This window comes from Anolis sagrei, chromosome 2, assembly GCF_037176765.1.
Source record: "Anolis sagrei isolate rAnoSag1 chromosome 2, rAnoSag1.mat, whole genome shotgun sequence".
Taxonomy (NCBI): domain Eukaryota; kingdom Metazoa; phylum Chordata; class Lepidosauria; order Squamata; family Dactyloidae; genus Anolis; species Anolis sagrei.
Genome location: NC_090022.1, coordinates 169,276,408 through 169,293,878, shown reverse-complemented (window position 1 = coordinate 169,293,878; position 17,471 = coordinate 169,276,408). Strand labels below are relative to the sequence as shown.

The 17,471-nt window shown below is 40.9% G+C and overlaps 1 protein-coding gene across 1 annotated transcript; it reads right to left on the bottom strand.

Moving 5' to 3' along the window:
• Positions 1 to 314: 314 nt before the first annotated feature.
• On the bottom strand, positions 315 to 17,234 carry QTRT1 (queuine tRNA-ribosyltransferase catalytic subunit 1). Its single transcript, XM_067464083.1, has 10 exons — positions 16,898 to 17,234; positions 13,370 to 13,438; positions 10,656 to 10,794; positions 9,071 to 9,149; positions 8,389 to 8,504; positions 6,360 to 6,498; positions 5,792 to 5,867; positions 5,457 to 5,566; positions 3,048 to 3,132; positions 315 to 717 (listed from the first exon to the last, which is right to left on the bottom strand). Exons 1-10 carry the CDS (start codon positions 17,126 to 17,128, stop codon positions 565 to 567), a joined length of 1,197 nt encoding a protein of 398 aa, XP_067320184.1. The 5' UTR covers positions 17,129 to 17,234; the 3' UTR covers positions 315 to 564.
• Positions 17,235 to 17,471: the final 237 nt, after the last annotated feature.

Here is a 17,471-nt window from a genome sequence, read left to right as displayed (position 1 = left end):
CACCACCTCTATTTCTTCCTCATTATCATCAGCTTCCTGCTTCAGGAACAGTCAGCTCCATTAGATCACCCTCTGTTAACCCAACAGTGCTGGCTATTTCCTCAATATCCATATCCTTAAACTCTTCTCCACCCACCTTCTTTGCTGATTTCCCCATACCTTTCATATTTTTTTGTTGGTTCTATAGTAAAGGCAGCTCCCACATTCTATATTTTAATTTACTTCTGAACACAGGCCCAGAATTACTTCCCTCAGAATTTGTAGAACTGCTCTGTACAAACTTTTTATAGAATCAAGTGATACTGCTTAGAAAATAATCAGGAGTTTTAGAAGTTTAATAACAGAAGAAAATAAGAATTTTAATAAAATATAAAAATAAACTCAAGAGCCTCTGAATTTCCTGGAAAAAATATTCCATGCCATATTTACCCAGACAACTTTTGTGAAAATTCTAGGAATGCTAAAGAAGCAAGGACATCAGTCCACATGATACTCTGGGGTTTGGGAAGCACAAGTGGCACCTTGCTTGCTGACAGCCACACCAGTGACATTATTCTGTTCTCCTTATTCCAGAGTAATTCCAACTGAGTCCAAGGCCTCCCTGGCCCACTGAGGGTAGCGGTCTGAGTTCCCATACATGGTCTTCATGAAATCCTGAACAAACTCTGGAAATCTCTGCTCAATAATACTCTCTCGGATTGAGCGCATCAGGTTCAGCTAGAGAAGAAATAAAAATAGTCCCTTCAGCAAGCACATTTTCAACAACGTCAGTTTCCCAAGAGGCACAACTAGCCATAGAAAAAGTAATTGCAATCAGTAAGGGGGGGGGGGACCCAAATAATAATAATACAGCCCAACCAAAACATTTTTCTTAGTGTCTCAGCTTTTAGGCCTATTGCTGGGGTTATTTGAGGTGCTGATTCTGAAAATCGCATTGGTTATATGAACATTGCATCTGCTTTAGTTTCCTAAATATGGTTCTCATGGTTTTCTATGGGAGAACAGATAAAGACTGGTATATGGCATATGTTCTCAAAAACTAGAGTTGATAGGGGGAAACTGTTGCCATTTTTGGAATCAGCAGGTCAAATATACAGGGAGTCCTCAAGTTATGAACAAGATAGGTTTGTTCTTAAGTTGAATTTGTACTTAAGGTGGAACAGGTATATTTTTAAGTGTAACTTCAGCCAAAAAGATACATATATATTTAGTTTTGGATAGCATAGGGATAGTTAAGCATAGGGATAGTTTGGATAGTTAACGTCCCTGTTGTGTTTGTTTTGCTGCCTGTGCCTCTGTTCAGAAGATTTGACCTCACTTTCTGTCCCTTTGAGAATTGGAATTTCAAAGTTTGGCTTGTTGAGGATACAAGGATTGGTGATAAAGCTTCAGCGCAGACACCTTTTCCCCACGATAACAATTCTTTCAGGAGTGACTTTCCCTTCCTAGAGGTAGATTTGTCTCACTTTCTGTTATCTCACCCTCATTTTTAACCTGGAGTCATTTGTAAATCAGATGTTTGTAACTGACAGAAAATGAGGTGAAACCTTCTGAACAGAGGCACAGACAGCAAAACAAACTCCACAGGAGTGTTAATCCTTCCCTATAATATCCAAAGCCTGGCACAGCAGGTTAAACCGGCTGCTATAGAAGATCCTGCCGACCAAAAGGTTGGCAGTTCAAGCCCAGGTCAGAGTGAGCTCCCACCATCAGCACAGCTTCTGCTCACCTAGCACTTCGAAAACAACAATATAAGTAGATAAATAGGTACTGCTATGGCGGGGAGGTAAAAGGCACCCTGAAAAACATGCCAGCAAAAATCCAACCAGGAAAGGAGTCCATGGAGGACAGGCTCCTTGGCATAGAAAATGAAACAACAGCACCTCCCCGTGGCCGAGTTGAACACAGCCGGTTGCCAGAGATGAAAAGAGGGAAGCCTTGCCTCTGTTTATGTACTGTCTGTCCCTGTCAATTGTATAATGGCATTGAATGTGTGTCATATATGTATTTGTAATAAGCTATGAGTCCCCTCGTGGAGATAGAGCGGAATATAAATAAAGTACCATATATTCTGGCGTATAAGACTACTTTTTATCCCAAGAAAATCTTCTCAAAAGTCAGGGGTCGTCTTATATGCGGGAGTATACATGGGGATCGTCTTATACGCTGACGTAGCCTTGTGCATGGGCGCCGTTTTATATGTGGGAGTAGTCTTATACGCTGGGGGTCGTCTTATAGAGCGAGTGCTGAAACTTCCAATCTGGATTGGAGAATCTGTGGTTGCTGCATATTGTGGGGGGAGCTCAAAAATGGCAGTGGCCATGTCCCTGCCATATGCAGAGACTGTATGAAAGGATTAAGGGCAACACTGTACAAGTACGGTAGAAGAAAATCCATTCATCAGGATTCGTGGACTTAATGCGGTCCCAATGGTGAGGTAAAGGGGCGCCTCACCGGGAAGGTGTAAGTGAAGGGCGGAGCAAGCTGCAGGCCTCTGGGGTGCCCGGGGTATAGAAAAAAAGAGATAAAGAGTGGCTCTGGGCCAAGAAAAACACAACTCTTTTACCTGTCTGGCCCGCCCTTGAATCCTATTACTGTACCTCCTCCTCTGCCTCTCAGATCTCGCTCCTGAAGACTGCAGTGAAGCGGTGCAGGTGCGCAGGTGCGAGATCTGAGAGGCAGAGAAGAAGTTACAGTAATAGGAAAATTACTATATTGAAATCAAAGCTGATGCTTTTAAAAATTTTATTTGGTGTGTGTTGGAAGAGGGGTAGTCTTATATGGCGAGTATATCCCAAACTCTATATTTTAACTGGAAAAGTTTTGGGTCATCTTATACGCCCAGTCATCTTATATGCCGGAATATATGGGTATATTATTATAAGAACAGACCTACAGAATCTATCTTGTTCATAGCTTGGGGACTGCCTGTATCCTGCTGTGTCACCCTCAATTTAGAGTCAGAATGCAAAAGAAAATTCTCCACTTCCACTACAGCCACCCTCTGAGTAGAAGAAAGTCCTAAGGTTACAGAAAGACAGACCAACCTGGTAAGCAATATTATGGACAGTCACGTGGTGCATGGCAGCTGTATCACTACGAAAAAGAGCATTCAAGAAAGCTCGGCTATACCTGTCACAAGACAAAGAAGAACAAAGTCATCTGCTTATAGCCAAGGAGGCAATTTAGGGCAAGTTAAGAAAAGTAAAAGAGGGAAATTGTATTTTTCTTTCCTTTTCCAGGAAAAGAAACGGGCCAGACATAAGTGCAATTAAGGTGCAGGTGAAGCTGGGAAGCTGATTCTCTTTGCACATTGAGTACACTGTTGTTTTAGTAAAAAATGTATTCTTCTTTGGTTCTGTAAGTTTGTTGGTTGGCACAACAACACATATTTTTACAGGGGAGACAGAAAAACAATGAGAAGCAGTAAGGGTCTAGCTGTTAAGTTGAAAGCAACAAAATCCTGTGGGACTTTAACAATATGTCATTTTATTTCAATTTGTTTCACAGCCAAACAATGGCCTCTTCCACACCCTCTGAAAAACACTGGACTAGAACTCCTGCATCTCCTGAAAACCTCACCTCCTGGGGAGCAAACAAAAAACTTCTATCTCTGAAATTGTAACTAGCCACTATAACTCACAGTCTTCCTACAGAAGAAGTTGTCTGAAACTACCCTAAGATGTCTTTAGACATTCTGTAAAACAAACAAGATAATGCCTAACTATTCTACAATGAATTAAATGCTTTGCTATATGTTTATCCCACTCTAGGTAAACATATTAAGAATGTTCATGCTTTTCCCACATTCTTAATTCGCACTTACATTTTGCAGCCAGTAATTTAAATGATCTAAGTTCGTCTAGGGATGACTTCTACATGAGTCTACCAGGGATCTAGTCTGATATCCTAATTACTATGGCTTATACGCTAATTTCATTACCACCACCACTAACAAAAATGCATAAGACACAGCTGTGATTCTAAGATGCACCACATTTTTAGAGATGTTTATATAGAAAAAAGTACATCTTAGAATTTAAGAAATAAAGTATTATTTTTCTTTCCTTCCAGTAATACTCTGTTTTGCAAGGAATAAAAGAGATTGTTGAAGTATATCCAGATCACTGATGCATGTTGTTTCCAAGCCTTGGGTACAAAGTAAGCCATTATTTTATTCAGCAATAGGTGTTTTTGCCTACTGATATAATACACCATGTATAACAATGCAGCAGATAGTAGAGAAGATTTTAAATTAAAATTTAGATAAGGGGAAATATATATATAATAATTCCAACGCTGCTCAGCCAGATTATAATGATAACACACCTTCACTACAGACTAGCTCACCAAAATATAGAGGGAGTATGGTTGCTGAACCAACTGTCTATTTAAAGTTAGGAACTGGGAACCACTGGAACTGAGAGACTTAGAATGATTTTTCAAAAGATTTCTGCTGCCACCATATTAATAATAAACGGGCTCAGTTTATGTTGAGAGGTTGTTCAGTAACACACTCTATGTAACTATAGTTTTCTTAAATGTTGCTGAAAACCGACTTGAATAATGCTTTCACCACCTAGGTATTCACACTGAGGCTGGTATAAGTTGATAAAAATAACAAGAACATTTATTGAACAGGCTCGAAATATTCAGGTACAAATGCTTAATGGTTTCAGTAAAATACTGGCATAAAAAGCTTGTGGTTGTGTTTGAGTAAAGATCTTAAAACCTTCTGGGTTACAAGTCTTAAAAGTTTCAAAACAGAAAATTAATTCAGGAAATGAATCTCTGAAAGTAACTCCCAAAAATCCCCCTCAGGAATCTAGCCAAAACCCTGAACTAGCCTTCCTTAGGAATTGAACAGATCACTAACGGGGTCCTGCTCCTCCAAACAGTATTCTAGCTATCTTCAATAGCTACTCTGAATACTTTACAAAAGACTGACCCAAACTTCTTCTTCAAAACCCAAACTGCTCTCACTAATACCCACGCTTCTTCTCTCTACCCGTTCCAAATTCCCACTCACAAAACTGAGACCTCAAACAGTTTAAAAGACACTTTTCCCTTCAGACCACTTAGGCTCTGCCCCCATCTTCCTAACCAACCCTAGCCTTCTGATTTTCTCTCCTAGACTTGAACACGCCCCCTTAAGCAAACCTAACCTAAGATGGCTTCTCCCTGTCTCCCTTTCCTAAAATGGATGCCATAGCATCGCCAGGCCCACTCCCTTAAGCTATCAGGCAGCTAACTAAGGTAAGGGATTCATTACACCATGCCTTTCTGACCACCTTTAAAATCAAAAATAGGACCTTCAAACATGGATGAGAAATGCTCTGCCTTCTGGGTAAACAATCTGCCTTGAAAATGCACATTGGCGACTTAGGTGGAAGACAAAATGAAATATTTAAAGGGGGGAAAAGAAAGGGAAGTTTCCCATGCTTAAATGCACAAACCTCTGACAGGTGGGGCAGTGACAGTTCTCATCAATGGGTCGGAAGTCCTTGGCATATTGCTTGTTCTTTAGCTGTAGTGAGCCCCAGGGGACCAAGGCTGAACCAAAACGCTGAAAGTGAAAAAAGGCAGAGAGGTCTAAAGATCTGGGGAAATGTTTACAGCACTCATTTTCTTTTCCTGGCTCACTAGCCTTCTCAAGTGACTTCCTAATTACAACGCCCATTTTTGGGTATAATAAATCCCCCGCATCCCAGTTTATCTCACCCTTTGCAAAAAAAATGACACTCTCCTCCCTCCCAGGCTGCCACTCCCAGTTTCTTCCATAGCTACTTACTGCAGTCCTTGTGGGAAAGACACAGTCAAACATGTCACAGCCAAGGGCCACACACACTACCAGGTCTGTGGCATACCTTTAGGGGAAAAGAGGTGAACAGACACAATTCAGGTGATGAAGGAGCTGCTCAATAAGTTGCCCAATTTCTGCCCAAACTCAGTTGTTTCCCTCGAGGGGCCATTTGGTGGTAACCTTGTAGTTTGCCACTTTACAGCCATCTCTGAAGTGTTTCCTCCTGGAACCCAGAGGAAACGGCCATTAACTTGCACGAGGCAGCATTGTGCAGTATGTGTAGCATTTATCATACCCTGGAGCCCCCGGTGGTGCAGTGGGTTAAAGCCCTGTGCCGGCAGGATTGAAGACCGACAGGTCGCAGGTTCGAATCCGGGGAGAGGCGGATGAGCTCCCTCTATCAGCTCCAGCTCCTTGTGCGGGGACATGAGAGAAGCCTCCCACAAGGATGATAAAAACATCAAATCATCCGGGTGTTCCCTGGGCAACGTCCTTGCAGATGGCCAATTCTCTCACAACAGGAGTGACTCCTGACACGACAAAAAAAAAATCATACCCTACTCCCATAAGATAGCGAGGCTTGCTCCTGGGGAGATGATCTGTACTGAGGGCCACCATCCTCCAGAAGTGATCTTTGGCTTCACCACCACTTAGGCCCCCAATGGCAAATCCCGGCACATCTCGTTTACTCATTTCTAGCAGAGGAAGGGAGGACAGCTATTAGAGATGTGAATACCCACATAGAAAATAAAACTACCGTTGGAAGCTACAATGCAAGAATTTCCAGAGCTGCTACTGTCATTTATTACCATGCAAGAAAGCAAATTACAAGTTCACCTTTTCCCTTCATAAATTGTGAGGGCTGCTTTCAAACACTGGTGGAACTGGTATGCACCTGTATGTTTAAAGTTCACCCACTACTCTATAAACAAAGGATAAATGGGTGGAAAAGTTCTGCAGCAATTATCTTATCATGCTTTTTGTAAAGAAGGACTTATCACTCATAATTAGAAACAAAGTTCCTTTAATACTTTTGCTACCTGCTATAAAACTATGTAAGAACCAAATATAGTAATAATGATAATAATAATAATAATAATAATAATAATAATAATAAATACACAGTCCTAGATGATTGGGAAGTGTTCGACTTGTGATTTTGTGATACGAAATCCAGCATATAGATCTCGTTTGCTGTGACAGACTGTGCTTTTGTGTAAATAATAATAATAATAACAACAACAACAACAATAATAGCAGCTCGAGGCAGGTTACAACATTACTAAAAACACACAATCATCTAAAACAATGGTTCTCAGCCTGTGGGTCCCCAGAAGTTTTGGCCTTCAGCTCCCAGAAATCCTAACAGCTTGCAAACTGGCTGGGATTTCTGGGATTTGTAGGCCAAAACACCTGGGGACCCACAGGTTGAGAACCACTGATCTAAAAAATTCTACAAAATACACTTATTAAAAACATATGCCTACAAAATACATATTAAAATACACAGAACAAACATTATGTCTGTGTACTTGGGACTATGTCTGTTCTTGTTTTTATTGTATTTTAAAGTTAATTGTATTGTTTTAATCTACTGCTGTAAACCGCTCCAAGCCAAATTGGGAGTAGCGGTATACAAGTCAAATAAATAAATAAATAAATAATAAAATAAATTAAACATAAGACGCAAGTTTAAAATATGTGATTAAACTAGCTTTTCTGAAAAAAGCAAATATGCCCTTAAACTACAGGCCTGCTGAATAAAATCAGAATTTACCACAACTGAAACACTGGTTTATTAACCTATGAGTTAAAACTTATAGCTCTGGTTCTAGTGTTCCTTATCTGAAAGAAAAGCTTTACTACAGGGTGAGGCAGCATAACTTCCTTTTTTCAAAACTTAATAAAACCCATTGTATGAATCAGACATTTGTACAAAAATTTATAATGTAGACGCATACCTAAAGTTTTGTTTCACGTAGTTTTGAAGATCAGATTAGGTAGGTGATGTCCCCAATTCTCCATAAACTGAGTAAACAGATTTCTGGCGTTTGTCATGACTCTTGCCAGCATAGCAGGCGTTATGTTGGCCATTTCTTCCTGGATGTTGGTCTTCAAATCTTGTAGGGTCCTTGGGCGGTTCACATAAACACGGGATTTCAAAAAACCCCATAGAAAAAAATCACAAGGGGCCAAATCTGGAGAGCGGGTCGGCCACTCCAAATCTGCTCAAAAAGTAGGCCTGAACGGCAAAACACGCTCCTCACTGTTCCAACGCATGATGGCGACTGAACTATGTCAGGACGAAACTTTATACTCCCGCCTCTCGAACGAGACCACTAGCGCTCCACTACTTCTTCAACCGTCTGAATGGCGCGCATTCTAAAAAAGGAAGTTATGCTGCCTCACCCTGTATTTTAGTCAAGGACTATATGAGAAACTGTAACCAATGGCAAGTGATAACTGAAAGCTACCAAAATAAAGGAGTTTCAACTTAATTTCCTCTGGTTCCCTCCTCAAAATATCTAGCAGAGTAAACATTTCTGTTGCTGAAAAGAAAAGATGAGACGCAGAAGTAAACCTACCTTCCAAGCACTTGGTCCGAAGGGCAGGATCCAGCCCACCCTGGATAATAGCAAATAGATTCTGCTTGCTGGGCTGGCTGTGTGCTGCAATACATCGATCCAGCCAGCGAATGGATCTGCAAGGTACAGAGGCCACAATCAGACATTGCATCAAGTATACTAATACTAATCGCCCAAATGAGACTAAGGCCCCTTCTACACTGCCATCTAATCCAGATTATCAAAGTAAATAATCCACATGATCTGCTTTGAACTAGATTATGTGAATCTACACTACCATATAATCTAGTTGTCTCGTGATGTTTTGTATTGATGTTGTTCACTGCTTTGAGTCGCCTGAGGGCTGAGAAAAGCGGTATATAAATAAAGTAAGTAAATAAATAAATATTTCAAAGCTATCTGGATTTTATATGACAGTGTAGAAGGGGCCTCACAACCAACCTACTTGCCTTTGTGAACTTCGGTTGACTTTCTGTAAATCAATGCAGATGTTTTATTGTTTAGGTTTTCATTTGCTCAAACTAAACATGTGGAATCTGAAAGTTTCACTAGGCGTAAGCCAAAGCTATGTAACTGGAGAAGTAAGGCAGACCACATGAGCAAGCATCACCGCATACAACCACTGAACAGGGCTTGTCAACAGGGTCTAAAAGCAGGTAGACGTAACATCTGCTGCACAAACCTGAACATGGCCTCCTCTACACGGGGACCACTGACTGTGCTGCTGACCACATCATCTAACTGCATCATGATGTCAGAGCCTGAAAAGAAATATAGAATTAATTTGGGACTGGATGGAAACACTATGTAACAAAATTTGAAGAAAAAAAAAACATTCTATTCCTGGCTTGAAAGTGTTATTTCCTGTTTAATTGTGCAGTACTTACTTTGAAAGTAACTCCATTTTTGTGGCTGCCACAAACTATGCTGAATTGGTTGAGACTCTATGAGATATTCATTGAAAAACTATAGCAAGATGTCCCACGAAGACAATGTTTTTGCAGTTTAATAAACTTTTGCCATTTTTTGTGATAGAACAAATTAGGAAATGACATTTATACGCCAGGAACAAAAATTTGGGTATATAGTGTAATTGAATTTTCATACTAGATTTCAAGTAATTTATATTCTAACTCAAAAGAACTCAAGTACAATAATAAGCAAGTAAGCATTACTACTTTTAAAACATATCTGTATATATCTGTATTTTTTATATATATATATATATATATATATATATATAAATAAAAATCAAAATATGTATGTATCTATGTTTGTATGTATTTTCCAAGATGGCTCCGACATCTAGAGCGCTCTATGAACCCCACCAACGATACATAGACAAACTTAATATGTATACCCAACATTACCAACTGAAAATACTACAGGGGTTGAGGGAAGGCGGGATGATGGGAACTGTAGTTCATCTCATCCAGAGAGTACCAATGATGGATCTGAACCAAACTTGGCACACATACCCATTATAAAATAGTGGAAGATTTCAGAGAGGATTGATACAGGATAATGGGAGTTAAAGTTCATCCTACATCCAGAGATCCATGTGACTCAAACCAACAATGGATCTGGACCTAACTTGGGACATATACTCATCATGAACAATTTAAAATGCTGGGGGTTGGGGGGAATTGACCCAGGATGCTGGGAGCTATAGTTAACCAACGCCCTTTTGCTTTTTCTAATAGGACCATTCACAAAATCCAAAAATAATCAATGACTACTTCTAATAAATAGCATTACAAAAGACCTAAATGCCTAAGCTAGCATATGTATATATACATATTTAAATGTACATGTATATATTTGTATTAGGGTGAAGCAAACAGTGAAAATATATGTTTGTTTGTCACAACAGCTTTAGGTGTAACCTGAAATCTGCAAGGGCACACAGAATGTAGATTATTCCCTGTAGTGCTGAAAATTTGGTGTGCATGCTCCAGCATATCCTTATTACACTAGATTTATACTAATAGGTGCTATACTGGCTGAAAAAGACACTAACATGAACCACAACTGTTAGGTTTTCACATCATCATTATTATTATAGCTCTTGTTTTCTTATTTGAGTTTTATTTTCAGTGAAGATTCAGCAGTAATTCTGTAAAGAGATCTCAACACACTAAAATATACCTTTTGTGTTGCCTGAAAACAGCAATGAAATAGTTGTAGCAGGAAAGAAACGTACTCCCTGACTAAAAAACAGAGTCAGTCATCTTACTAGCTGGTATTTATACAAGATGCAATATTACCAAGAGCATTCTGTATTTCAATTGATTTCTCCGGAGTCAGCAGAATCTCTGTGCCATCATAAGGAGAGCAGAACTGTACTCCTTCTTCAGTCACCTTGGAAAGCTCCACCAAGGAAACCATCTGAAACCCACCACTGTCCTGCAGAAAAAGATTGACACCCGAAAGAGAACTGAAAGAGGGGTCATCTAATGTGGCACTTTGCTGCACCTAACACCAGAAGCACTAGGTTCCCTTGACTAGAAGATTGATACAAGGTCCATGCACACTATAGAATTAATGCAGTTTGCCACCACTTTATCAGCCATGGCTCAATGCTATGAATCTTGGGACTTATAGTTTGGTGAGGCACCAGCACTCTCTACAGAGAAGGCTAAAGACCTTGTAAAACTACAATTCCCATGAATTTATTTACAGTACTACTGCTCATCAGATCAATGAATAACCTAAGGAAAAACAACATACAGAATTCCTTCTCTTATTACCTTTAGCAAGGGCAATTTTTATATCTCTGTGTGGGTGACACCTGGTTATCAAAACTGGCACAAAATTTGGCAATATTTCCATGCATGCTGAACATGCATTTCCAAGTTTTACAGCATTCGCGGGTCTTCCAAGCATTATGATTTTCTTCTATATGCAGCATACAGCAACCATTCTACTGGAATATATACTCCTGTTATTCGTCTAACTCAGTGGTGTCAAACTTATGGCCCTCCAGCTCCCATAATTTCTGGCCATTGAACAAGCTGGCTAAGTCTTCTGGGAGTTGGAGGCCCAAACATCCGGAGAGCACCTCTACATCTATCCTCTGTATCTAAGCACCGGGATTGTGGCGCAGCTGGCTGAGTGTCAGCTGCATTAAGATCACTCTGACCAAAAGGTCATGAGTTCGAAGCCAGCCCGGGTTGGAGTGGATTTCCAACCAATTGTGTGTAGCCTGTTGTCGACCTTTGCAACCCGAAAGACAGTTGCATAAGTCAAGTAATACTACTTTAAAGTGTGGGGAGGCTAAACTAACTGATTTATGAGGCCATAAAGAAGACTCCAGCAAAGCATTCCAGCGGGGAAGCATGCGTGGAATTCAGAAGTGCTTCATCAGCGTCGCAGATGGACGATGAAAGCGACAGCTCCCTGGCGGCCAGAAAAAGTTAAATAGCCTCTGTGTATGTCTGTATATGTTCATATGTCAAAATTTGGCATTGAATGTTTTCCATATATGTGTACACTACTCCGCTTTGACTTCCATGCGGGATGAGAAGGGCAGAATATAAAACCTGTAAATAAATAAATAAATAAATTTACTTATGGCATTTATATGCCACCCTTCTCACCCCGAAGGGGACTCAGAGCGGCTTACAATATATATTTTTATACAATATATTATATTATTAGCATAGTACGATATCAGTATTATATATTACTATATTGCCCTATACCATTATATTGTAATATTATTAGTAATATTACATGTAATGTAAATATATAATTATAACTATAATATTGTATTATTATTACTAGTATCATATTGTATTACATTATAATATTATAAATTATAATATTATATTATTAGTAAAGACAAGATGGAAATGTCTTCTGTTCCCCTCTGTCTTTGCTCTGGCCAGAGCAATTGTTGGAACATATCTAACTTGACACCTCTGTATCTAACTGATCTAGATTGCAATCTTATCCATACTAACCGCCATGGGCACAAGAAGTCTTCTATATACCCTTTTAAGTCGTCGGTACACTGAAAGATCTTTGCAAAGAATGTATTGTCGAAGGCTTTCATGGTTGGAATCACTAAGTTCTTGTGGGTTTTTTCGGGCTATATGGCCATGTTCTAGAGGCATTTCTCCTGATGTTTCGCATGCATCTATGGCAAGCATCCTCACCTCTGAGGATGCTTGCCATAGATGCATGCGAAACGTCAGGAGAAATGCCTCTAGAACATGGCCATATAGCCCGAAAAAACCCACAAGAACTTATCTTTACAAAGGTTTCCCTTTTAACTAATACAAAGGATTTCTATTGAATATAAGGTTTATCAATCCTTCAAACCCTTAAAAACACAAATGATTATTGGCAAAGAAGTTAACTGGTAAATGGCGATAATTTTATCACATCCCTGTCTGTCTAGATTTTTATGAGGTGCAGAAAGTACTAAAAATTCTCCCATGTCTGGCAAAATAGCCATACTTTGATGTCTATGCTATTAAATTATCACTTAAAACAGGGCTTCTTAAATTTTTTCCACTCATGACCTCTTTCTGCCTGAGAACTTTTTATATGGCCCCAGGTATATAAGGATATTAAATAGATATAAAAATCAAACATTTACTGATAATAAATCAGCATTTACAACGCTTGGTAAACAGGCTGGTTTTCCTTTTCATGAGTACAGCTGAAGCATTTCTACTGTAAATATTACATGCTGATGCTAACAGATTTGCGTAAATGGGTGGCAGTAAGAAAACTCTTACTGTTATCAAACTTGTCATGACCCTAACACAGAGCTAAGGGGACCCTATTTGGGGTTGAAACCCTCAGTTTAAGCAGTGATTAAAAAAACAATAATTAGGTATGCTATGCTGGAGCAAGAACTTTACTGTCATGCCTGCCTCATATGTCACACTTTGCAGTTTTTGTCAACAGCCAAAGTCTAATCAAAGAAAGCATTCTCCACCACCATGATTAATAACTCCCTTGTACTCACTGTAAGCAAGTTCCGTGACCAGTTCATAAAGCCATGAAGTCCATTGGCTTTTTTGATAAGATCTGGTCCCTAGCGAAGGAGAAAAGATTATTGTCATTGTCTGAAATATGTGCAATTCCCAACATCCACTCAATCCACACACCCACACTGCAGCCTACACATAAAAATACATACAAAATTGTCACCAAATGTCTGTAGAAGCGTTTCTGAGGACATTTTAACAATGTTTTTAGGTACCGCTCCTCACGTTTTTCTCACTATCCTTTTCCTTCAAGGCACATATGGTTGTGACATTACATCCACATCACTGTGTGGATCAACTCGGCAGGCGGAAGAGCGTGGGAGCAGATATCCCTCCGATCCAGTAAACGGCACTTGACTCTAAGGTCTCATCTACACTGCCTTATAAAATCCAGATTATTTTATTTGAACTGGATTATATGGCAGTGTAGACTCATATAATCCAGTTCAAAGCAGGTAATGTGGATTATCTGATTTGATAATCTGGATTACATGGCAATGTAGAAAGGGCCTAAGGAAAACGGGAATTTTCCAAGCAGAGGCTTCTGTCTCTGTCCAATGACAAAATTCACAAAAGTAGGTACTGCCTCAAGCTTCTCTAAAGCTCTGGTTCTGTGGGTTTGGGGGCTATGGAAAGGCATTCCACACAATTTCTGGTACTCCTACCTGTACCTAAGACACACTGGGCATACATAGGGCAGCAGATAAAAAAAGAGAGGGAAAGGAATCTCATTGAGGGAGCTGTGTATGCTTAGCTTGGAGACAGAAGGCTAAGAGGGAATGTGATTGCAATGTTTAAATATCTGAAAGGATGTCACATTGAAGAGGGGAGGAAGCTTGTTTTCTGCTGCTCTGGAGACTACTGCCCCTCTATCCCAGGATCTGATCCTAGATTATCTGATTACTCCAGATTATCTGGCAGTGGAGATTCATATAATCCAGTATAAAGCAGATAATCTGGGGTCGGATTCCTGGGATATAGGGCAGCGTAGAAGGGGCCTAGGACACGGAGCAATGATTCAAACTGCAGGACTAAACATGAAACATTAGGAAGAATTTCCTGCCAGCTAGATGAATATGCTGCCTCAGAGTGTGGTGGGGTTACTTTCTTTGGAGGTCTTTCAGCAGAGGGTGGATGGCCATCTTTCAGGAGTACATATACACCATGTCGTAAAAAATATAAAATGGTTAACAACTCAAAATTAGTGCCAGAGAAAGTAGGAGAACTTATCAAAGGGTGGGAGGCTGCAGCATGATATTCCTACACAACAGTGTAGTACTCAAGGTTTGCCTTTGGGAATTTTTTCCCCTGAATATTTTCGAGCTGCAGTTGATTGAATCCACAGATGCAGAACCTGTGGATAAGTATCTGTGTTCTCCTGATTCACATTTTCTATTGCGTGCTCATCTTTTGAGATGATCAACTGCTAAACAAGACCTGATTGTACAAATTTCCAAGGTCAATTGGAGACCTGAAGCTAAACAAAGTAATTAGTGGCAACTCTACAATATAATCCGATTGTAACATTTTAGGTAGTAATAAACCCTGGAATTTCAAACCATGAATTTTAAATACATTGGAATATGTCACTTTTATATAATGAACTAGTGGTCCCCTGCCAAGCGTTGCTGTGGCCCAGTCTGGTGATATGGAAAATAAAGTAATTAGAAAGTGTTGATTTCTAATATATTTCTTTATGCTTGTGGGTAAACAGTATTTCTTGCTGTTTCTTTATCAGTGTTGATGTGGAGATTGTCTGGTTTTCCTACTCCGGAACATGCAACATATAATTGTCCTATTTTAGGGGTCCCTTTCAAATCTATAATACTTTGTCTGTGTGTGTGTGAATCATATATATCTATCTATATCTGTGGCTGGATGGCTCTCTGTCAGGAGGGCTTTGATTACGTTTTCTTGCACTGGTGAAGGGAGTTGGACTAGATGGCCTTAAGTATTTTCTGTTGGTCATGGGGGTTCTGTTTGCCCCAATTCTGTCGTTGGTGGGGTTCATTCAGAATGCTCTTTGATTGTAGGTGAACTATAAATCCCAGTAACTACAACTCCCAAATGCCAAGGTCTATTTTCCCCAAACTCCATCTGTGTTCATATTTGGGCATACGGAATATTAGTTCCAAGTTTGGTCCAGATCCATCATTGTTTGAGTCCACAGTGCTCTCTGGATGTAGGTGAACTACAATTCCCAAACTCAAGATCAATGCCCACCAAATGCTGCTAGTATTTTCTGTTGTCATGGGAGGCCTGTGTGCCAAGTTTGGTTCAATCCCATTGTTGGTGGAGCTCTTAATGCTCTTTGATTGTTGGTGAACTATAAATCCCAGCAACTACAACTCCCAAATGACAGAATCATAATTTTTGAGTGATGGTCATTCCTTGTGTTGTGAGATGTTTTGTTGCCAAATATGGTGTGATTTCGTTCATTGGTTCTTTTGTTTTTAAGGTACTCATTATGCACAGAGCATTTATATGTGTGTGTGTGTGTGTTTTAGCTGTGTTGCAACCTGTCATGAGGCGAGCCAGGTAAGAATTATTATTACCCATTATTATTGTTATTATAATTATCTGTCACTTAAACTGTATCCCAAATGTAGCCTGTTCCACTGATTTCACCTGCCTACCCTTTTATGCTTACTTCTTGGGAGGAGAGCAATGTCCAGTCTCGATAAAATAGTAAAGAGTAGAGACATCAGACTGGCAACAAAGATCCGCCTAGTCAAAGCCATGGTATTCCCTGTAGTAACCTACGGATGTGAGAGCTGGACCTTAGGGAAGGCTGAGCGAAGGAAGATCGATGCCTTTGAACTGTGGTGTTAGAGGAAAGTTCTGAGAGTGCCTTGGACTGCGAGAAGATCCAACCAGTCCATCCTCCAGGAAATAAAGCCCGACTGCTCACTGGAGGGAAGGATACTAGAGATATGAGGAGACAGCAAAGCCTAGAGAAGACAATGATGCCGGGGAAAGTGGAAGGTAAAAGGAAGAGGGGCCGACCAAGGGCAAGATGGATGGATGGCATCCTTGAAGTGACTGGACTGACCTTGAAGGAGCTGGGGGTGGTGACGGGCAACAGGGAGCTCTGGGGTGGGCTGGTCCATGAGGTCACGAAGAGTCGGAGACGACTGAACGAATGAACAACAAATCCTTTTACATTTACAAAGAGCATGAATTCTTCTTTCATGCCCTATATCCCAGGATCTGATCCCAGGTTTTCTGCTTTAAACTGGATTTTATGAGTCCCCACTGCCAGATATTCTGGGAGAAGTAGATAATCTGGGATCAGACCCAGGGATATTGGGCCTGTCTGGAAGGACCCCTGGATTCAAAACTGGAGTGCTGTAGATTTTAAAGAGAGGGCTCTCATTTCCTCCCAGGAAGCGAAAGAAAGCTATATTCCTTTAGTACTCGGAATATCGCGCCCAGCGTCTTCCTCTACATGTTCCACAGGTTGCATAGCTCTAGGCGGCATGTAGGAAGAGAGGAAGAGGACTCACGGGGCGCATGCCCAGATGGTACGTGTTGCCGAGGCACAGGCGGCACCCGAGGCGATCCAGCTGCGAGGCGGTGAGGCCCTTCATGGTCCCCTGCGTGCCCACCGGCATGAACACCGGGCACTCCACCGTGCCATGCGGCAGGCGCAGCTCGCAAGCCCGGGCTCGGCTCCGCCCGCACTCCGCCACCACCCGCAGCGACAAAGCCGCCGGCGCCGTCGAACTTGCCGCCATGACAGGGGCCCAGTGTCACGTGACGCAGACCCCCCCCCCTTCGGAGGGCGGGGCTTAACCCCCCAAGCGTTCCCGCGAGTTGAGCAAATGGTGTCACTGTGGCAGCCTTGCCCGTGTGACGTCATTACGCCTGACTGCGTTGTAGTGCTAGAGCTGTTGAAAAGGGTAGAGGCATATGCGAATATGGACTTTCAAGAATAGCGACAGTGGGCAGGTTGAAATCCTTAGTGCTTTATAGAAAGAAGCCACAAGGTGGAGCCACGCTTCAGAATTTGAGCTGTTTTGACTCAGCAATCTCTTAGGGCCTATCTGCTTTGAACTGGGTTATCTGAGTCCACACTCA

Bases quoted from the DNA above. Each gene is read 5' to 3' on its own strand.
- QTRT1 (XM_067464083.1), bottom strand. From the start codon at position 17,128: ATGGCGGCAAGTTCGACGGCGCCGGCGGCTTTGTCGCTGCGGGTGGTG. The intron at 13,439-16,897 runs GTGAGTCCTCTT...CTCCTTCGCTAG, and splicing joins ACCATCTGGGCATGCGCCCC to GGACCAGATCTTATCAAAAA. The intron at 5,868-6,359 runs GTATGATTTTTT...TTTCCCCTAAAG, and splicing joins CGCTATCTTATGGGAGTAGG to GTATGCCACAGACCTGGTAG.